The following is a 23,041-nucleotide window of genomic DNA, read 5'->3' as shown; positions in this document are numbered from 1 at the left end:
CTGCTGCAAAAATTGAGTTACAAAAATGAAATATACTTAAGCACTTTAAATTATAGTCACTCAAACTCAACTCTGTAATTTTGGGAATAAAGACTACTAAATACAAAAGAAAAAAATCTTGTTAAAGAAACAAGTAGGACAAACACATTCAAGCTATAAAACATTCAGCAAATTCCAGTCCAAGTAAACTAAAATAAAAGCCATGTTTAAAAAAAAAAAAAAAAAAAAAAAAAAAAAGAGGGACTTTTTTTTTTTTTTTTGCAAGTATTCGTCCAGAAACACAAGCAACTAACACTACAAAGGAATATTTTAAATAGTTAAGCCAAGCTGCGTATCTCTCACCTGTACAGATTTTCGCAGAAAAGTTCAGATTTTTGCCTCATATTTTTGGTCCATTTTTCATAAAATTGTGTTTTTCTGGCAAATTAGTGGCAAATCATTAAAGATTGAAGTTAGAAAATAATGACAGATATTTCAATTTCAGACTTCATATCCTTCAGAAAAATTATGCTAATGCAAAACCTTTTATTCTATCAACTTTCTAAGCTTGTAAGAGCAATATTTACAACTTGTCCCCATTTTTGAGCCTTTGTCTCACTTTTATATATGGCTTTGTCCAGATTTCTTACTCTAACAGGTTGAAAGGTATGAGTCAAGATATAACTGTAAAGTGCAAAATTTACACTTAGGATGCTGATGCTGATAACTAGTTTAATAACGCACACACACACTGAAATCTAAGAACACCAAAATATACTGAATAAAACTTGTTTACTGATAAACCGTAATTATGAAAGTAAATGTGTATAAACCAACAATTCTTTGAAATATTTGGCACTGTACAGGAATCCAAGTTGGAAAACATGTCAGAGAAGTTGTACAGGAAAGAAAAAGACATGTTTACAGCAGAAGCAATCAGTGGCAACTGTGAATGCAAGCTGAAGACAACAGCTGTTAAGTGAAACATAAAGGAAGGATTTCAACAGCTGAAAGCAGAGATGAAATTTTAAAACAATGAATTATTAATTTCTCAGATTAAACAGACATCTGTTTTGACAATGTTAAGAACCTAATAACATGCTGCACAGTTTACTAATATGCAAGTACATACAAAATATGTTGACCTAAGAATGTATATGCACATACCTACCTATGAACATATACAGAGATCCTCATTAGCATTCTTCAAGAAAAATCTTGATGAATGCATGGGAAATAGGAAATTCACCCCGGGGATCACTTCTGTGGCTCTGCTCGACAAGGGCACAGGAAAATAATTTTCTTGGGTGGCGAAAGCCAGGGTACCTCTTTGGCTAGGCTTATATAGGCCCTAGGGCCAATAGCCTAGTACCGACCTATGAACATGTGACTGGGGTGGCTGGTTGTTTCTTGTGCTTTTGCTAGACTCTGATTAAATGCAATTTGAATTACAGATGTACGAGACATATTAAACGTCATTTAAAGCAGTGATGTACCCCTATTTTTTCACTTTATATGTAATCTGAGCATCACAGCACCTTTTATCCTGTACCAGTTTCAAAGAATGGTAAAATAAACAATGGCAGTACCTCTAACAGGTGGGAGCTGAACTCAATTTCCATTTAAACTGAAGTAAAACTTGCTTCATCTGATGAGTACTACTGTACTGAAACCTGGCACTCTGACACATGAAGGTTACAAAGAGCACAAAGGCAATGTAATGCAACAACTAAACAATGTGATCTAAGGCCCTGTAGATACAGCGCAGTGGGCCCCTACAAATGAACACATTAAAGTGGCACAAAATGGGTGATCCAAAATATACTACAGTTGCTAGCACCTACCTGGTTACAGTCAGTAGCTAACAAGCTGAGGCTGCTGGTGGAGAGTGTAAGAATGATGGCCATTCTGGCAAACTGCAAGTTACTTTTCCCCAAGATGGAGGTCAAGGGACGTCTACATGGCTAAGGGAAATAAAACAGAAAGAAAACCCCATTATGAATAGAAAAAATTTGAAAAGACAGCTTAAACATGATGCAGTTTACTCAAGGCTCTAACTTTCTGAAATGATTCATCTTGTCTGAAACTTAGGATAGTGCAAAAGGAACAAAACTATCTGCAGTGAGAGCTTTGGTTTCACAAGAATTATTAATAAACTTTGTATCCAGTTTTAGCCTTTTCTTCCTCTTCAATCAGCAGGCACAGACAAAACTGCAGTCTCAGTATTAAGTAGGTAGGAATACTGTGTTTGAAGGTGTTCTCAAACAAACCTGGTGTTCACATGTCAAAATTTAATGAGATGGCATGAGCTCAGGAATATTCATACTCTGCCTACACAGGCCAAATGAACTCACTAATTACATCATGCCACTAGATATCTGAATCATGCTGTGAACAATCACAGTCCCATATGCTCTCCAGTCTCTAATCCCATATACGGAACATGGGTAAATATCTAAATAAATCACATTAAAATGAATCATTCTGTTTCTAGAATTTATACTGAACACTGCAGTGACTCCACTAAAACATGCTATTAATTGGAAGTAGCAAACATTCCTGCACAAAAATATCATAGATTTTTCCAGGAAGATGGCACACTTCTAAATACCATGAAACAAGCAAGAACTACTGGGTAATGGTCATGCTTCATTACAAGACTCCTGTCTCAAACTCTGAAAGGACACTTTTTAATATAACAAGCAAAATGTAAATGTAAACTACTGAAAACAAAATAATTAGCCACAAAGTACAATTGCAGATGTTCCCACTAGGGTCACATTTGTAGATCACCATGCTGGCACCTTGCCTCCACCATTCTTCTCGTCAGCAGCAAGGTGGACAGTTAATTTAGCATCTGTACCCGATCTCTGGTATTCTTAAACTTTCTATAAACCCTATTCAGCAATGTAAATCACCTGCTGATTTTTCCGCATTCAAGTTATCTGAAAACAAAAAACGCACACCCCTGAAGTTTTTAATACTCTCTCTATTGCGGCCTAAGCTTACTACATAATATTAGTTGTATTTTTTCTGGCCTCCTTATCACTTTCTTCTCTTCCCCCCATATCACAGACTACTTCCAATACATTTTTTGTCATAAAATAAAAAAGTACAGTTGTGTACCTACCATAAATGTAGATGTTTGTTTGGACATACACAGACAGCTACGCTTCTACTTGCACAAAACTAAAGCTTTCAGAAAGACTGAGCAGCTTTTAGTGGCATATGCTGCAGGATCACAAGGAAAGGCTATCTCAAAGCAGACTATTTCAAAATGTATAGGACACTGCATTCGTTTCTGCTATTCACAACATGGCAAATCAATGCCTAAGGGCATTAGACCACATTCTACCAGGGCAGCAGCCTTCCTCAGAGGAGTACCAACCAAGGATATTTTGGAGGCTGCAACTTGGACTTCAGTGCACACTTTTACTAAGCACTACCACTTACCTCTTTACTCTAAATCCAAAGTCTATTTAGACCCAGCCGCCCTACCTCAGCTTTGGGATTCAACCCAAGTCTAATGAATGCAACAGTGAAACACGATGAACATAATACAGTTGTGTACCTACCATAAATGTAGATGTTCGAGTGTATTCACTGTTGCAGTCCGGGTTACCCACCCACCATACCCCCTTCTTTGCTGGGACTTATCTGTACTTCTCTATCCTATACAACCTATGTGGTGTATTTGCTTGTAGATGAAGGTATTGTGTATATGTTAGTGCATGCTTTTATAAGCAATGTTTTTTAGCCTACCCTTTTGGGGACACCTGACATCAGGGGCAAGAAAAACTGAAGAAAATGGCGTCGGCTGCATCTTTTATACCCCTGGCGCTCTGACGTCAGGGAAGAGGCGACAGCAACCGACGCCAGACCAGGACTTTGGAATTCAGGCCGACTGCGGGTAGCCTACCAGCAGGATAACCCAAGTGTAATGACTGCAACAGTGAAACACGATGGACATCTGGAACAGTCTCCAAACAATGGTATAAAGCAACAATATACTTTAAACTACTGTTAAGCCAGAAGACAAGCCTTAAAACAACTTTTTAGCATTAATGTAACTTTATTTCACGCTTTCGTCAATAGCAATACACATCTTCAGAAATGAATTACACAAAAGATACAAGCTTAAATACTTGAGATTAAATCAGGTTAACCAATCACAATAAAAATACAATTAAAAAACATGCCCAATGTTAATTTTCGCTCTGTTTAACCCTTTAGCATCTGAATGCCTTTAGCCAACCAACGGTACTTTAAAATAAATGTAATATTTATGGTGTCATTTAAACCTGGTAGTCTTTCTGCTTCTAATCTTACTTGCCATTCAGTTTCTTTTTGTTCCATCTGATTTTTATAATTTCCTTCCCTTAAATGATAAGGTATGTGTTCTACCACTGCAAAGAGAAACGTCTTATAAATACTGCACCTAATAGTACGTTTATATAGGACATTATTTTCATTCTTTTGTTTTAATATCATAAAGGAGTTCATTTATCCTGGTGCTCAAGTTCCTAGTGCACAGTCCTATATAATAACTTGGACAGCTTAAACACGAAGCTATGTATACTATCCCTTTAGTTTGAAAAATGTATCTTCCAGGTATTTCTATAGTGTGCTGTAAATGTTCCGCATATGGGCCAATCAAAAATCGCTAAACACAGAGTTTCTCGTGTTTAATGCGGAACACAAGAAGCTCCGTGTTTAGCAATTTTTGATTGGCCCGTATGCCAGGTATATGGGACAATCAAAAAAAAAAAAAAAAAACAAACAAAGCGGAGGCTGGCTGGGATTTAAACCGGCAGGGCGGTACTCGGGATCAGGCTGCTGATCTCGGGACAGTCCTGCCCAAATAGGGACGTCTGGCAACCCTGCGTACGGCCCTTCATATATAAGCCTACAAGCAGCACAACCATTGCACTTAAAAGTGCCTTTATTTTTGTTGGCATGGGAAGCCCCAACTTTAGTGTGGTAATGTTGTAACATTTGTTTAATGTTATTATTCTTTTTATAAGTAAAGAAAGGCTGTTTACCTAGGATGTCAACTAGGTCTCTATGCCCTTCTATAATCTTCCAATTAGATAAAATATTTCTGACGTCAGTACTATCTACAGACAATTCTATGGCATATCTAGTCCTAGCTATTTCCTCTGTAGAATTTTCTTCATCTTTTTGCTGAAACCCGTAAATTTTACTAAAATGGTTTCAAATTGTTCACATCTCTTGGAAATGATTTCCTGGGCATTTTTATTTAACATGTCTACATTATTATAGTATTAAGAGGTGATGAATGCACACTGTTTCCTAGATATACATTTCAGCTGGGACACTAATAACAATAAATTTAGAAGTAAAACCCAGCATAAAAGTACATTTTTCAACAGTTATCTTCACCATAAAAATAATTATCCAAACTTTATAAAATGCAACATACAGTACAGTTGTGTACACTTACCATAAATGTAGATGTTCGAGTACATTCACTGCTGCAGTCATTACATTTGGGTAATCCTGCTGGCAGGTTGCCCTCAGTCGGCCTGAATTCCAAAGTCCTGGGTCCTGCGTCGGCTGCTGTTGCCCCTTCCCTGACGTCAGGTCGTCAGGGGTATAAAAGATGCGGCTGACACCATTTTCTTTAGTTTTTCTTGCCCCAGATGTCAGGTGCCCCCTAAAAGGGTAGCCAAAATTTATATACATATATGTATATATATATATATATATATATATATATATATATAAATACATGCACCAATATAAACTTTACCTTCATCTACAAGCAAATACACCACATAGGTTGTATAAATCAGAGAAGGAAAGATAGGTTCCATCAGAAGAAAGGGGGATGGTGGGTGGGTAACCTGGACTGCAACAGTGAATACACTAACATCTACATTTATGGTAAGTGTACACAACTGTACTAGATTCTTCATGTTTCACTGTTGCAGTCATTACATTTGGGTAGAGTCCCAAAGCTACGGATGGGAGGCAGCAGTTAAAAAGCATTAGGAGTGGTTATGAGGCCCTGCAGAAAGTATAGTTGTGTACACCTACCATAAATGTAGATGTTCGAGTGTCTTCACTGTTGCAGTCATGATTGTAGGGTTCTCCCCTGCCGGCAGGCAGCCCTCGGTCGGCCAGAATCCCAAAGTCTGGGTCCGACGTCGGCTGCTCAACCATGCTCCCTTATGTCAGAGCGCCAGGAGTACAAAGCTGACAGCCGACGCCATCTTCTCCAGTTTTTCTTGCCACAGATGTCAGGAGTCCCAAAATGAAAACGGTCCCATAACCTATGCAAATACACCTCAGAAGAATGGTGAAGAAAGGAACTACACAAAAGCAAAAACAAGAGGGGACAGGAGGGAGGGATACCCAGACTGCAACAGTGAAGACACTCGAACATCTACATTTATGGTAGGAGTACACAACTGTACTATGTTCATCGTGTTTCACTGTTGCAGTCATGACTGTAGGGTAGAATCCCAAAGCTGAAAGAAAGGGTGGTGGTCATAGAGAAGAAGGGGCGGCTAAAAGACCCTGCAAGACTGCAGAGGCAAAGCCTGCCCTAGACTTAGAGTAGAGAGGTAGATTGTAGTGCTTAGAAAAAGTATGCACTGAACTCAAAGTTGCAGCTTCCAAAATGTCTTTGGTAGGAACTCCCCTGAGGAAGGCCACAGAAGTGGCAGCAGCCCTGGTGGAATGAGTCCGTATACTCCCTGGGATTTGCTTTCCATGGTGTGAATAACAAAATCTGATTCCATGAGCAATCCATTTAGAAATGGTCTGTTTTGAAATGGCTTTACCTTGGGAACTTGAAGCATAAGAAACAAACAATTGTTCTGATTTTCTGATGTCCTTGGTTCTGTCCACGTAAAAACATAGTTGTCTGTGTACATCCAAGGAATGTAAGATCTGTTTCCCTTTATTTTGAGGAGTGGGGAAAAAAGTTGGCAAGTGGATAGTTTGATTTAAAGCCACTTTGGAAACCACCTCAGGCATGAAGGTAGGAATAGTCCTCAAAGATACCCTGTCTTGATGAAAAATAATATAAGGTTCCACAGCCATAAGAGCTTGTAACTCTGAAACTCTCCTGGCAGAGGTTAGGGCTAACAAGATAGCTGTCTTCCAAGATAAAAACTTGATGTCAGAAGTGGCAGCAGGCTCAAAAGGAGGCAAGGTTAGTTTTTCCAAAACATAGTTGAGATCCCAAGCAGGAATGGGAGGAGATCTAGGTCTTAAGTTCTTAGCTCCTCTAAGAAACTGTCTCATGAGCTGGGGGGAAAAGATGGGAGTGTCTGTATTATAATGAGCAAAAATAGCAGAGGCATGTATCTTAATAGAAGAGAAAGATAGACCCTTATGTAAGAGATCTGTCAAGTAAAGTAAAATTAAAGTAATGTTAGGAAGAAGAGGATCAGAATCCTGAGCCTGCATCCAGGAACAAAATCTTTTCCATTTTCCTGCATAAGATTTTCTAGTGCTAGGACGTCTAGCTTCTAAAATGACATCCATAACCTGCTTGGGTAGGAAAGAAGAAATCAAAGGCCCTGGATTAAACAGGCCGCCAGGCACAGAGTTCTGACATGAGAGTGTAGAACCTGACCCTGATGTTGGGACAGAAGGTTCGGACACGGAGGTAAAACCCAAGGGGGCTCCAGGCATAGGTTTTTTTTAGAGTTGGATACCAAAACTGCCGAGGCCAATTTGGAGCCAGCAAGATTATCATCTTGGGCTTATCATGTTTTATCTTCAATAAGACCCGTGGAAGAGGAGGAAGAGGCGGAAAGGCATATCCTGAGAGGTTCCTCCAACTGAATGACAGGGCATCCACTTTCCAAGCTTCTCTGTGGAAAGTCATGGTGCAAAAATTCTGTAGTTGATGATTGAGGTGGGATGCAAAGAGGTCTATGTGAGGACATCCCCAGACTGCTGTTATCATCCTGAATATTTTGGTGTCCAGCATCCATTCGTGTGGATCCGAAAGATTTCTGCTCAGACTGTCTGCCAGGAAGTTTTGTTTCCCTGGTAGAAACTGAGCCTGAAGATCCAGATTGCAAGCTAGAGCTGTGTTCCATAGATTCATGGCTAGTCTGCAAAGGGGGTAGGAAAGAGATCCCTTGCTTGTTTATGTACCACATAACTGTGGTGTTGTCTGTCCGTATTAGAAGTTGTCCTGGTTGTAAAAGATTCCTGAAGGCCAACAGAGCTTTCTGAACGGCTAACATTTCCTTTAAATTGATATGCAGGTGGTTCTGACCCTTTTTCCAAAGGCCCTGCAGATAGTTGCCCTGAAAATGGGCTCCCCAAGCATAATCCGAGGCGTCCGTGGTTAAAATCTGAGTGTCAGGAGGCAGACGGAAGGATTTCCCTTTGTTTAGAGAACATGCCCTGGACCACCAAAGAAATTCCTTTTGAAGGCAAGGAAGGACGGAGATCAGTACGTCTAAACTGTGGCAATGCTGAGACCATACACTTTTTAGGTACCACTGTATTTTCCTCATGTGTAGTCTTGCATATGGTACGAGAAGGATGCAGGAGGCCATGTAACCCAAAGCCTGCAGGAATTTCCTTGCAGATAGTTGAGTTAAAGTTGCCAATGTTTTGAAAGTTGAAGCCAGCTGCAATTGTTTTTCGGATGTCAGAAATGCCATCTGGGTTGTGGTGTTTAGAAAAGCACCCAGAAAAGTTATCTGCTGTGATGGTGTCAAAATTGACTTTTTTATGTTTACAGAGAATCCCAGGAACTTGAGGAGGTTCTGTACAAATTCTAGATGCTGGAGTAAGACATCCTTGCTGTCTGCCTGAATTAGACAATCATCCAGATAAGGGTAAATTTGTATTCCCTTGAGTCTGCAGTAAGCTACTACTGGAGCCAGGCATTTGTTGAAGACCCTGGGTGCAGTAGACAATCCAAAGGGCAGCGCAGTGAATTGAAAGTGCCTCGATCCGGCCTTGAACCTGAGGTATTTTCTGCGATCCTGCCTGATGGGAATGTGTAAATATGCCTCCTTTAAATCCAAAGTTACCATCCATGCATCTTTGGACAGCATTGGAAGTAGCTGCTGTAGAGTAAGCATCTTGAATTTTGGAATCTCTAGAAAGGTGTTCAAGACCGACAGATCCAGAATGGGTCTCCATGAGTTTTGCTTCCTTGGGACTAGAAAGAGCCTTGAGTAAAAACCTTTTCCCATCTCTGAAAGTGGAACCAGTTCTATGGCATTCATAGCCAAAAGAGCTTCCACCTGGTTTAAGGCCTCCGTCCATTGATGTTTTGGAAGGTCTGGCCATCCGCTTGGCCTTGGCAAGGTATGAAAATGGAATTTGTAACCTCTTAAAACCACATCCAAAACCCACTTGTCTTGGGTTATATGAGTCCAATTTTGATAAAAAAAGAGAGAGTTTTCCTCCGAGAGGGGCTTCCAGGCAAGAAGTTCCTGTAGCCCAACAGAGGGAGTCATTGAGTTTGTTTCCTTTGAGTTTGTGACCTGTCCTCTCCTACCCTAGGGGTGGAAGCAGTCCACTGTCTTGGTCTATAAGAAGCTTGTGTTTGAGGCCTTCCTCTGGAACATCGATATCTACCCCTCTGAGGCCTGTCTGAAGTGGGAAAGGACCAATTTTTTGAAGGCCAATTCCTGCTAAATCTAGGTGGCTGTACTTGTAAGAAATCTTTAACTGTTTGCATGGACTTTGCCTTATCCTCCATCTTTTTAATCACCTCTTCAGCTTCTGATCCAAACAAAACATTATGCTGAACAGGAGCATCCAATAATTTAGCCTTTACTTGTTCAGGCAAATTTTGTTCCTTAAGCCATGCATGCCTTCTAATGACTGTGCCAGAGGCCGCAGCCCTACAAGAAGCCTCCAAGGCATCAAATCCACAGTGTAAACCATGCTTCCCAACTTGTTCAGTGGCATGCAATAAGTCATGTAATTCCTTATCTGCACAGGCAGAAATGGAAGTAAGCTTTTGTTTTAAAACAGACAAAATGAAACTGACAGTTTAAAGCCCTAATGGACAAAGTAGCAGAAGTGTACACCTTCTTGCCCCATCTTTCTAAGGATCGAGAATCCTTTTCAGTAGGAATGGGATTTTTGGCAGAAGCGGCCTTAACTCCCTTAGGACCCTGAGAAATGGTTTCAGGGTCAGCAGAAGGGTTCTTGTATAAAAACTGGTGGGAATCAGGAACCCTGTAATATCTATCAGGCTTAACAGGAGCAGGAGGAAAGGAGTCAGGGGTTAAGTTAGCCTCTGAAAAGGCATCATCCACAATATCCAAAACAGGAGGAATAGCCAGGGGTCTATGTTGGGGAAGAAGAAGAAAATCCCTCAGTCTTTTCTTAGATTCCTGTCGAAAGATTTTACTCTTCTAACATATTCTGGAAGAATCACACCAAGTTCTTGTAAGCAAGTAAAACAGCTTTATTTTACATGCATGGAGACCTGCTACATGATAGTAGTATGCCAGCAGTCTGGCTACTTGTACTTTGAGTTCTGCTTTTATAGACCCTTCTGCACGTACACACACGTAGCACACAGAACATTCATCAGAGCGTGACAGTTTGATTACTTGTTTTTACCAGCTAGTACCACAGTTATTCTTGCAACATTAACTTTCTTATCAGCAGTTTAAGATTAACTTCTGCATTCCTCAGTGATCAACATTTTCCAGAACATTTCAGTTTGCACGCAGTGAACATTTTTCTGCTTAACCCTTTATATACAGAATACAAAATATGTTGAACTTCAGTATTTTTCCACATTTCCCCCCTTACAACATTTTGTATACTGTTTATTTTACACAATCCCAGATACGTTTTATACCTTCTCATAATCAGAAAAATATGCTTTTGTAGCATTGGCAGAGATAACCTTCGATATTATCATTTTGATACATGGTATGCAACAGCAGCCAAGCAGCAAAAATATGACTGCACCAACACATACAGCAATTAAAATGTTCATCAACACAGAACCCCAGTTTCCAAATAAGTTTTGGAAAAAGTCAGTCAAGGGGTTTGGACCAGGTTTAGTCAGTTCAGAAACTTGTTGAATTATTTCAAGATGGCTCTGGATATCATGCTCGTTATCAGGAATAAACGAGCAGCACCCCTCGTGTATGAGAGCGCAAGTACCTCCTTTCGCCGCTAGGGTGAAATCGAGCGCCATACGGTTTTGCAACACTACTGTTCTCATCGCCATTAATTTGTCCGTCACCAATTCTAGCGCTGAAAATGTCGCATTACTCAGAGTCTCTAACAGTTTTGACAGTTTTCTCAGTTCCCAGATGGATTTTACTGTCCCATACACTGGCAAAATACCAGCCCAAGCAATTACATCATCACCTAGGTCCATATGTGAGAGTCCTTTGCTGCTGACGTGCGCCAAGTCATGGTGATAAATCCATGACGCATCAATGTTACCTACGGGATTAATAGGTTTATTAAGAGAACGTGCATTTCGTATTTTACCTTGAGGTAATGCATTCACATGTCTGATAGCTGGTATCAGATATCCCAAAAAACAACTTCCTGACAAGCCATATGGTAACCATTTATATGCTTTCCTACCACAAATAAAATAACAATCATTCGTTTTGAGGGTTATATTGGTTGGAAATTCATAACTCCCATTTGGCTTTAGCCCCTTAAATAACAGGCCATATACATACAGCATTTTTTCAACAAAACTAGTATCATTTACATTGATGTCTTTTTTTATAGCTCCAAACTTGGTCTCACACTGCCCTTCTAGGGTACAATTATGAACTATTGTCAAATTACATTGGCTCAGCCCCACCTTAACTTTTCCAATCTTTTGAAAACACACTGTTCCGTTTTGGCGCCCCAAAAGAGGCAGCGCCACCTTGTCTCTCAGTGGTACTTTTGTGGTTTCAAACAACAAATTATTCCAAGTATCATTTGTTCCCAGAGGGGCTGTCCCTAACATTAAGCCACTATGTACAGTAGGTATTGCAGTACATACCCAACAATTTGAGACATTCATTGAGGATGCATATGCATATTTAATCACTTGATATGTATTAAAGTTTGGATGCCAGCTGGTGTGTTTGTCTCTTTTTGAATGGCTAGCTTTATTAAAAAACAGAAATGGCCAAAACAGAAATATTACAATCACAATAGTTATAAACAATAAAATATTGCAATAGAACCATTTTCTCTTATTCTCATTATTGTCCTTCATGGTTACTGCTGTCTGTTTGTTCCTCAGGGGAATTCAAGTTTTTATCTAACTTAAAATGTTTTACAATTTTACAATGTGTTATGTGGATCCATGAGGACCTTTCTTTAATCCGAACTGCCATTGGAGTTGCGATCAACACCTGGTAGGGGCCCTCCCATTTGGGGGATGCCCAGTTCTTGCGCTTTATGATTTTGACCCAGACCCAGTCGCCGGGTCTGATTTCTGTGATTTTGTCGTCTCTTGAACCTGAAAAATAATCATTCGTTAAACAGCTGTTAGTATTGGTCAGCATTTATTTTCCTCATGTAATCTGCTATCTCCTCACCCCCCTCACGTTCCGCAGGCAACAAGTTTTTCCACTGCGGGACGTAATAAGGTCTCCCGTACAATAACTCAAATGGGGTGACTCCTTTTGAGGTGGGAGTTGTCCGCATGGAAAGGAGGGCTAGAGGCAGACAGGTAATCCAAGACTGATGTGTCTCGGCCATGAGTTTTTTCAACTTGCCTTTTAGAATGCCGTTGTGGCATTCCACCAACCCTGCTGACTGTGGGTGGTAGGCACAATGGTGTTTTAATTCAATTTGGAAAACTGTAGACAGTTTTTGAATGATGTGATTGACAAAATGCGTGCTGTTGTCAGAGTAGATGCGTGTAGGAAGTCCAAAGTGCGGGACGATGTGATTGACCAAAATTTTAGCCACTGTTTGAGCATCCGGATGTGTCACCGGAAAAGCCTCAACCCACTTAGTAAATGCATCTACTATTACTAAAACAAACTTCTTTAGTTGTGCCGGGGTCAATTCGATGAAGTCCATACATATTGTATGAAATGGATAGGGGGGTGTTGGAAATGATACCGGGGCAACTCTGACCCCTCCCGTGGTATTTAGCACATACTATGCAGGATAGACAAAAACGTTTTGCATATGCAATGAAACCCTTGGTCCAAAAGGTAAGGTGGATAATTTTAACCATAGCTGCAGGGCCCAGATGGGAAGGGCCATGCACGACTAGTGCTGCATACCTAAAAAGATTAGGAGGCAAAACATATTTATTATCTGGTCCCACATAGATTCCTTTGTTCTGTCTAACACCATACCTAGTCCAGCGTTGTTTTTCCTGTACTGTGCTAAGTTCCTGCATGACTTGTAAGGTTTGTAAATCAAACTTATCTGTTGGTTGTAATTCTGTAGGTGTGGTTTCAAGTGAAAAGGTACTGGACATAGCTTCCTCTTTGGCTGCTTTGTCTGCTAGGGCATTACCAAGTGATACCGGGTCCTTAGCAAGGGTATGAGCAGCGCATTTACAGATAGCCAAACCCTGTGGCCGTTGGACGGCCTGTAGTAATTCAAGGATTAGTTCTTTGTGCATGATATCTTTTCCCGAGGTTGTAACCATCCCCCTATTTTTTCATTGCTGAGCAAACACATGTACCGTAGAGAAAGCATATTGACTATCCGTATAGATAGTGACATTCCTGTCCTCCAAAAGGAGACATGCCCTTGTCGCAGCAATCAGTTCCGCTGCTTGAGCGGATAAGTTGCCGAGGAGTGGTCTTGCCTCTATTATCTGAGTTGTAGTAGTAACTGCATACCCTACCTGCGTGGTGCCTGCTTTTGTTTTGCGTGCTGACCCATCTACAAACAGTGTCCAGTCCGCATGTAGTAAGGGTTGATCTTTAAGATCCGGTCTTGGTAGAACTTTAGAATGTATGAGATCTAAACATACATGCGGGATACCGTCTTCAGCAACGGGTAGCAATGTCGCTGGATTTAAGGTAGTGCATCTCTCAATTGTCATGTGTGGCTGTGATAACAGCGTAGTCATACAAGATAAATGTCTGCTAGGTGACAGAAATGTTAACTTGTCCTGCAGAAGGATGACTGCTACGGTGTGGGACTTTAACGTAAGATCATGGAACAATACCAACGTGGCAGACGCTTGTACCGCCAGGGCAGCTGCAATTACTGCTTGCACACAGTGTGGTAATGCTCGTGCTACTGAGTCTAATTTGCTAGAGTAAAATGCCAATGGTCTTAACTTATCTCCATACATTTGCATTAAAACAGATGTCATAAATCCCTGCTTGCAATCTACAGTCTGTATAAAGGTCTTACTGTAATCTGGAAACCCCAATGTCGCTGACCCAGCTATCAGTTGCTTGATTCTAGTGAATGCCTGTACTGCCTTGTCTGTCCAGTGCAGCAAATCTTTTGCCGCCATCGGTATTGCAAAAATTAAGTCTGATAGCGGGTGCACTTCTTCGGCATAGTTGGGAATCCAACTACGACAGAAGTTCGTAATGCCTAAAAAGGACATCATTTCCTTGTTTGTAGTTGGCATGGGGGCTTGTAAAATAGCATTTTTTCTACTGTCATCTAATCGCCTGCCCTTCCCAGAGATAGTATATCCCAGGTAACATACTTCTAATTTACAAAATTGTAACTTAGACTTATTTACCTTATGTCCTTCGTGTGCCAGAAAGTGTAGTAGTCGAATAGTCTTGGACTTACAGAGTTCTTCCGTAGTCGCGGCCAGGAGGATATCATCCACATACAGCAGTAAGTGGCGCCCTTGGGCAGGTTGGAACTGAGCCAAATTGGTGGACATCTCTTGTGAGAAGATGGTCGGACTTTCGCAGTATCCCTGCGGTAACCTGGTATAGGTATAACGCTTGCCCATAAACGTAAATGCAAACCAAAATCTACTATCTTCCTGCAAGGGAATAGAGAAAAAGGCATTACTGATATCAATTACAGAAAAGTAGTTATCCATTGGAAGGATATCGTTCAGCAGAATAGACGGATCCGGGACCATGGGGGCCCGAGGTACCACTGCGGCATTTATTGCCTGCAAGTCTTGTACCATCCTCCATGTCCCATCCGGTTTTTTTACTGGAAATAAGGGCGTATTACATGGTGAGTCTGTGCACGGAATTAATACTCCAGCTTTCAAAAGTGCTGTGATTACCGGTAAAATGCCCTCCTCTGCCTTTCTGCTCAAGGGATACTGCTGTTTATGAGGTCTAAATTCTGACTTGCGTGTAATCTTTACCTGTCCTGCCATTCTAATCAGTCCGATATTGTGCTGACCCTGCGACCATAATGAGTTTGGAATCGTCTGCAATTCAGATTTCTCCATGGGGGTAAGGAGACATAGTCATAATGTCCCAGGGGATTGTATCGGTTTGTCTTCCCAGAGGTGCACGGTCGGTCTGGCTTGTGTAACCCAGTTACGTTTTTGAACCTGAACGCCTTTACCTGCCAACTGTTCTGGTGTCCATCCTACCCATTCAGTTATTTTCTTACCCACGAGGTACCATGACATTTCTTTACCCATATGTGTGGTTAATTTATTCTTATACAGCAGCTGCATATCCCTTGTAAGGCTACATGTGACTGCAGAATTACCTAGTGTGTTCCAAAAAAGGCTATGCAATACTCGTTTGGTGACTTTAAAACTAAGAAATTTCTTTTCGTATTCTAAATCAGGTCCAGCACATCTTCTGTAATACATTGTGCAATGTAATGGATCTGACACCTTCGGATTTTTTATTTCGTATTTGCTTAATGCCAAATTTGTAAGATCCGTCACTACACTCTGGGGGCCTGTCTCTATCAAATCATTACTATACCAGTAATGTAGATCTCCCTGTCCCTCTAATAGCATTGCACTATTTGGTTCAATTCTCCTTGCCACCATCCCAGTGGAGGTTGGGACGGCTGCTATGCTGAACACTTGCATTAAATCTCTTCCTAGTAAATTTACTGGGCAGATTTTTGAAATTATTACTCAGAACCGTATGGTTTGGTTCGTCTCTGGGTCGGTAAACCACAGAGGTTTGGACAATGGCTCTTTGTAAATACGACCATTTGCTGCTTTTGCAAGCACATATTCATCCGAAGTAACATCGGATGATATGGCAGTACTTTTGACTAATGTTCGTGAAGCCCCTGAGTCACAAAGGAATTCTATGTCTCGGCCCTCAACTTGCAATGTGATCACTGGTTGGGATTCCACTTGCATAGTTGATGCTAGTGCTGTTAGATTTACCATTTGATATTCCTCATTTTCTGCCATTTCCTGTCCCCACCCATCGTTTTTACTTGTACCTACTTCCCCATTCTCACTTTCTTCTTCTTTCTCATACCCTCCATTTACGTTTTTCTGACCGTCATATAGTCATGCGGTACCACCGGAAGCAGCCATCGGTTTTTCCGGTCCTCTGCAATCTCTGGCGAAATGTCCCTTCTTACCGCACTTAAAACATTCCCCCCTCTTTTGCCTACCTTCAAAATCCTCAGAATGACTTACGCCTCCCCGTCCTCGTCCTCTTCCCCTGCCACGCCCTCTTCCGCGGTTCGCGGAACCTTGAACTAACATTAAAGTTCCATCTTCACTAACTGTAAAAGTCTGGGCTTGTTTATCTTTTTTTTCCTTCAGGTATTTCTCAGCATGTCTAGCATACTCCATAAGGGGCTGTAGACACGCTGTCCTGTGTGTGATCATATGCTTTTGTATAAAGTTACCAATGGCTGTCTTGCAGCCCTTTAGGAATACATTTTTTAATTGCTGTTTATAGGGCGAGTCATTTTCCTGATTTTCTACCTTAATCAACCCACGATGAGCATCAAAACATTGTGTGAGACGATGTAGATAACTGTCTACGGTTTTGTCATCTGATTGAATGCATTTATTAATGCAAGTCCAATCTGCCTTGGGCTTTCAATGTTTTTCTATTTTATTTAAGAGAGTCTTTATTCTGGTTCTACACACTTTGGAGTTAAACGGCAAGGCTCCTCCTTCCCCTGGTAGCAGGGGGTCCCAACTTCTGCAAATAAGGTGCCAATTTGGTCCTAGGATTTGCCTTATTACTTGTTTAAATTCTACAGCGTTTAATCTATAACTCATTCTCATGCCCCCTACGTCTGTACGGAATTTACGCATATCTACTTTCGGATGGGGAATCCCCTCTACCGCTTTTCGGATGTCATCACGGGTCCACGGTCGGTAGACCAATATTGTAGGACCCTCGCCTTCTGCGCCTGCTTGAGGATTTGCCACTTCTATCAGCGGGTATTTCTCTCCTTCCTGATCTACCTTTTCCTTAATTTTCCAGTGCCCTTCCCTCCTAATACTTCCGTTGCGCAAGTCAAGAGTGTTGTCGGGCTCTCTCTGTAATATAATACTTGGCGTGAGGGGGGCCACCCACTGAAGCCTGGTATTGTGGTGGGTCCTGGTCGGGGGGCACCTCAATAACCTGTGCAGGGTCTGGATACTGGATGGGAGGGGTCGAGGGATTCTGGTGACTACGACTGACTGTGGAAGTTTCATTATCTTCCTTTTGAACAAAGTACACATCTCTTTCACTTGAATTACTACACCCTTTTTTCAAATTTTGTTTCCTATGTCTCTTATTTGCTTCCTCCAGCCATTTCTGTGCCTGAGGAAACCCCACCTTCTTTTGATTCCTTGTCTTATTTCCTCTCTGTTTGCGCAGTAATCTTACTAAATTTTGACATTCTGACTTATTTAAACATCCACTAAACCCATGATCTTTTTTCCATTTATCTAAATATTTTACGTTCTTTGGGTGTAAATCAAACAAACTTTTCATCTTCAGTTTTGGAATCTATTCACATATACTCCTTATACTTTGAGAAAATTAAATTTCTCCCTTGACTAGTCCCTTAAAATTTAGACAAAAATTCCAATCAGAAACAACAACAAAAAATAGCGTTTTGCTTACCTTTGTGATTCCTCCGCCCTGTTTTGCTGCCACCTCACGGATTGAATCTGGAAAGAGTGACTGGCCTCTAATTTCGACCTGTTTCAGTCGGAGGTCTTTCGTTCGAGGAGAGCCTGATCTCTCTCCACCTGCGCAGGTTTTCAGCCTCTCTTTGTTCGATTCACGCTGCAGGCCGCCACGTTACGCCAGTTATGTCGAAAGATTTTACTCTTCTAACATATTCTGGAAGAATCACACCAAGTTCTTGTAAGCAAGTAAAACAGCTTTATTTTACATGCATGGAGACCTGCTACATGATAGTAGTATGCCAGCAGTCTGGCTACTTGTACTTTGAGTTCTGCTTTTATAGACCCTTCTGCATTACACACGTAGCACACAGAACATTCATCAGAGAGTGATAGTTTGATTACTTGTTTTTACCAGCTAGTACCACAGTTATTCTTGCAACATTAACTTTCTTATCAGCAGTTTAAGATTAACTTCTGCATTCCTCAGTGATCAACATTTTCCAGAACATTTCAGTTTGCACGCAGTGAACATTTTTCTGCTTAACCCTTTATATACAGAATACAAAATATGTTGAACTTCAGTATTTTTCCACAATTCCAAATACTCCTGTCCTTCCCAATGGAAATGTTCCCTCATTTCATGCAAAGTTTCCCCAAAAGAGAAATCCTCAGGGGGAGAAGCTGAAGGAATGGATTCCTCAGCATCAGAATCCTCAAAAGGAGGGAAAGAATATTCCTGGTCAGAAGAAGAAACTGAGGAAACCGAAGCCTGATCAGAGGAATCATAATAAACATCCTGCCTTGGTCTTTTATCTGGAGGGGGATGTGAACCCCTAATCATAGTAAGTAAATCCTCCGCCATCTTGAGTAACTGTTTCTGTGACTTGGGAGCCGGTTCAGAAGAGGCCTGTGTTGCAGTCTTTGACTTAGAAGGAGTCTTTGCCTTTGTCTTTGGCTTTGCCTTTATTAGAAGCTGAGTAGGCCTGAAAACCCCTTCGGAGGCCGGTGCCTGCACAGCGGCTCCGGACCCATCTGAAGGAGCATTGTCCGAAGGTCCTGCAATAGAAATATTTAAAGGCCTGGTTGGCTCCTCATGAGAGTCCATTTCGGCCATCGGTTCTCAAATGGCCGACGACAGGGGCTGCAAAAGCGCCTCACTGACGACGGCCGAACCTGAAGCTAGCTCCGCTTGTGCACTGTCATCAGATTTGGACCTCGGAGGCCTGTCTTTATCCTTGCGACATTTGTGAACTCCGGTAGCCGGAACTGTATCTGACATTTTGTAGTTAAAGCGCCTACCGAAGTAATGAAAAGCAAAATCGTACCTTCGCTTAATTGTACGTTGATTGAATCTAGCACAAAACCGACAACTAGCTACGTCATGGTCAGGGCCTAAGCAAGGAATACAGTAAGAATGAAAATCCTTATGAGGTAATTTGCTTCCCACATGAAATACAATTATTAACTTTTTCTGACATCGGAGTGGAGCAAGAAAAAAGTTTCCCCAACAGGGTACTTAGCTTTGAGTGGAGAAGAAATTCTTCGGACTGAAGTTTATCAGAAAAAATCGACCAGCACTTGCGAACTGCTATCACCGCACGGCAAGAAAGACTAGAGAAGATGGCATCGGCTGTCAGCTTTGTACTCCTGGCATTCTGACGTCAGGGAGCATGGTTGAGCAGCCGACACCGGACACAGACTTTGGGATTCTGGCTGACCAAGGGCTGCTTGCCGGCAGGGGAGAACCCTACAGTCATGACTGCAACAGTGAAACACGATGAACATCTGCAGTGGCAAAGCCTGCCCTGGATTTAGAGTAGAGTGGCAGATCATAGTGCTTGGTATAGGTTTGCACTGAATTCCAAACAGCAGCCTCTAAAATGTCCTTGGTTGGTACTCCCCTGAGAAAGGCTGCTGAAGTGGCTGCAGCTCTGGTTGAATGTGGCCTAATGCCCTTAGGCACTGGCTTGCCATGGTGTAAGTAGCAGAAACGTATCCACTTTGAAATAGTCTGCTTTGAGATAGCCTTTCCTTGTGATCCTGCAGCATATGCCACTAGCAACTGTTCTGTGTTTCGGAAAACTTTGGTTATGTCCGAGTAGAATCTAAGCTGTCTGTATGTCCAAAGAATGCAGAATTCTCTCCCCCTTGTTCTGTGGATTTGGATAAAAAGTTGGCAGATGAATAGTTTGGTTAACAGCCACACTGGACACCACCTTAGGCATAAATGTTGGGTTTGTCCTCAGAGACACCCTGTCTGGATAGAAAATGATAAAAGGTTCCACAGCCAGGAGTGCCTGAAGCTCTGAAACTCGTCTTGCAGAAGTTATTGCTAGGAACAGAGCTGTTTTCCAAGAGAAAAACTTTATATCAGCTGTAGCAGCTGTTTCAAAAGGTGGCAGGGTGAGTTTTTCCAAGACATAGTTGAGGTCCCATGCAGGCATTGGTGATCTTCTTGGAGGCCTTAAGTTTTTGGCTCTTCTGAGGTACTGCTTTAGTAAGGGATGAGAAAAGATAGATGGCTCTGTATTGTAATGAGCTGAAATGGCAGAGGCATGAATTTTAATAGATGAAAAAGATAGACCTTTGTCCAGCATCTCAGTTAAGTACTGCAAAATCTGAGGAATATTTGGCACAGCTGTATCAGTTCCTTGTGCCTGGTTCCAAGCAAAAAATCTTTTCCATTTTCCAGCATAAGATTTTCTAGTACTAGGCCTTCTGGCCTCCAAAATGACATCCATCACAGCTTTACTGAGAGGTGCGTTTTGTATGACTACATTATCCGCCGTGCTTCCAGGTTTAAAGTCCTGAGTTGGCTGTGCAGGATCCGACTGTTTTGCTGGGACAGTAGATGATGTATCTGAAGTAAGGTCCAAGCTGGGCATTGAGACAAGCTCCTTAGTATTGGATACCAGTACTGGCGGGACCAGTCTGGGGCAATTAGTATCATCATTGGCTTCTAATGTCTGACCTTTAGGAGTACCTTGGGGAGGAGAGGCAGAGGGGGAAATGCATATACTGATAGGTTTTTCCAGCTGAAAGATAGGGCGTCCACTTTCCATGCTCGTCTGTGATAAATCCTTGTGCAGAACCTTTTTAGTTGGTAGTTGTGAGGGGAGGCAAATAGATCTATGTCCGGGTATCCACATTTCCTTGTTATCATGTTGAAGACTTGTGGATCCAGGTGCCACTCGTGGGGATCCATGAGATTTCTGCTTAGGTCGCCTGCCAGAGTATTTTTCCTTCCTGGCAGGAATTGTGTCTGCAGGTACTTGGTAAGTCAATGCTGTGTCCCACAAAGTCATGGCTAGTCTGCAAAGAGGGTAAGAATGAGTGCCCCCCTGCTTGTTTATATACCACATGACCGTGGTGTTGTCTATCAGTAGTTGTCCTGGATGAAGTAGGTCCTTAAAGGCTGTCAGGGCATTTTGAACTGCTAGCATCTCTTTTTGATTGATATGTAGATGCATTTGGTTTGAGATCCATGTGCCCTGAATGCATCTTCTTGCCATGTGGGCCCCCCAGGCATAATCTGATGCATCCGTTGTTAGTGTTTGCCTGGCTGGGGGTAATGTGAATGGCTGTCCCTTGTTTTGGTGACAGGCCTTTGCCCACCACCGAAACTCCTGTTGCAGGCAGGGAATGAGAGTAATCATTTTCCAGGCTGTGGCAATGTTGAGTCCAAACACTTTTTAGGTACCATTGAAGTTTCCTCATATGCAGTCTTGCATATGGAATTAGTAGGATGCAGGATGCCATGAAGCCCAAAGCCTGCAGATTTTTTCTTGCAGATAACTGGGCGTTTGTTGACAGCATTTTGAAATAGGTAGTCAGTTGCCTTTGTTTGTCTGTCTGGTGTGAGATAAGCCATCTGGGCAGTTGTATTTAAGCTTGCACCCAGGAATAATATCTCTTGAGGGGGTACTACTTTTGATTTCTTTTCATTGACTGTGTACCCTAGGCATGTTAGAAGTCTTTTCACAAATGCCAGATGCTGCAGAAGAATGTCCTTGTTCTCTGCTTCAATTAGAGACAGTCCAAGTATGGATATATTTGTATTCCACTTTGTCTGCAGAATGCAATTACTAGTGCCAGGCACTTTGTAAAGACCCTGGGCGCAGTAGACAAGCCAAAGGGAAGTGCAGAGAATTGGTAATGCATTGAACCAGCCTTGATTCTGAGGTATCTTCTGCATATTTGTCTGACTGGGACATGCAGGTATGCCTCTTTTAGGTGTAAAGTCACAAGCCAAGCGTTCTTGCCCAGCATGGGCAGAAGCTGCTACAAAGTCAACATCTTGAATTCTGGTATATCCAGGAATGTGTTCAAAATAAATAGGTCCAGTACTGGCCTCCAGGCCTTGTCCTTTCTGGGTACCAATAACAGTCTTGAGTAAAATCCTTGTCCCTGCTCTTGCTCTGGTACTAGCTGAATGGCCCCCATGTCCATGAGGGATGAGACTTGTTTTTGTGCCTCTGCTCATTGATTTTTTGGCAGATCTGGCCAGCTGTTTGCCTTTGGCAGGGTATGGAAATGGAACTTGTAGCCTTGTGACACAATATTTTAGACCCACTTGTCCTGAGTTATAATGTGCCAATTTAAAAAAAAAGTGCTAATTTTCCCTCTAAGGGGGCTGCCAGGAGATAAGTGCTTGGTGCAGGCAGGGAGAAGTCATTGGGACTGTTTCCTTAATGGTTGTGATTTGTCTTCTCCAACTTTGGAGGTACAAGCACCCCATTGTTTTGATCGGAATGAACCTTGCGCCTGGGATCTGCCTCTTGGGCATCTGGGTCTGCCCCTTTGAGGTCTGTCTGACACAGGAAAGGACCAGTTCTTTGGTGGCCAGTGTCTACTAAACCTAGGTGGCTGTACTTGTAAAAAGCTTTGACCGTTTGCATAGATTTTGCTTTGTCCTCCATTTTCTTTAACACCTCTTCTGCCTTAATACCAAACAAAGTATCATGCTGTAAAGGTGCATCTAATAGTTTAACTTTAACATGATCATGCAGATTTTGTTCCTTTACCCAAGCATGCCTCCTAATTACAGAACCTGCAATTGCGGCCCAGCAGGAGGCCTCTAAAGAATCAAAACCACAT

At 41.9% G+C, this 23,041-nt stretch overlaps 1 protein-coding gene across 1 annotated transcript in view; it reads right to left on the bottom strand.

Moving 5' to 3' along the window:
- Positions 1-23,041, bottom strand: part of SHC1 (SHC adaptor protein 1) — a 974,352-nt gene that overhangs the window by 710,914 nt on the left and 240,397 nt on the right. The window contains exon 3 of the mRNA XM_044079286.1: positions 1,824-1,943. Coding sequence (XP_043935221.1) covers positions 1,824-1,943 — 120 coding nt within the window. The remainder of the gene's footprint in view (positions 1-1,823; positions 1,944-23,041) is intronic.

The sequence above is a fragment of the Protopterus annectens genome, chromosome 8.part0 (assembly GCF_019279795.1).
Source record: "Protopterus annectens isolate FY-2018-M chromosome 8.part0, PAN1.0, whole genome shotgun sequence".
Taxonomy (NCBI): Eukaryota; Metazoa; Chordata; order Ceratodontiformes; family Protopteridae; genus Protopterus; species Protopterus annectens.
This window is presented reverse-complemented; position numbering and strand designations above follow the sequence as displayed.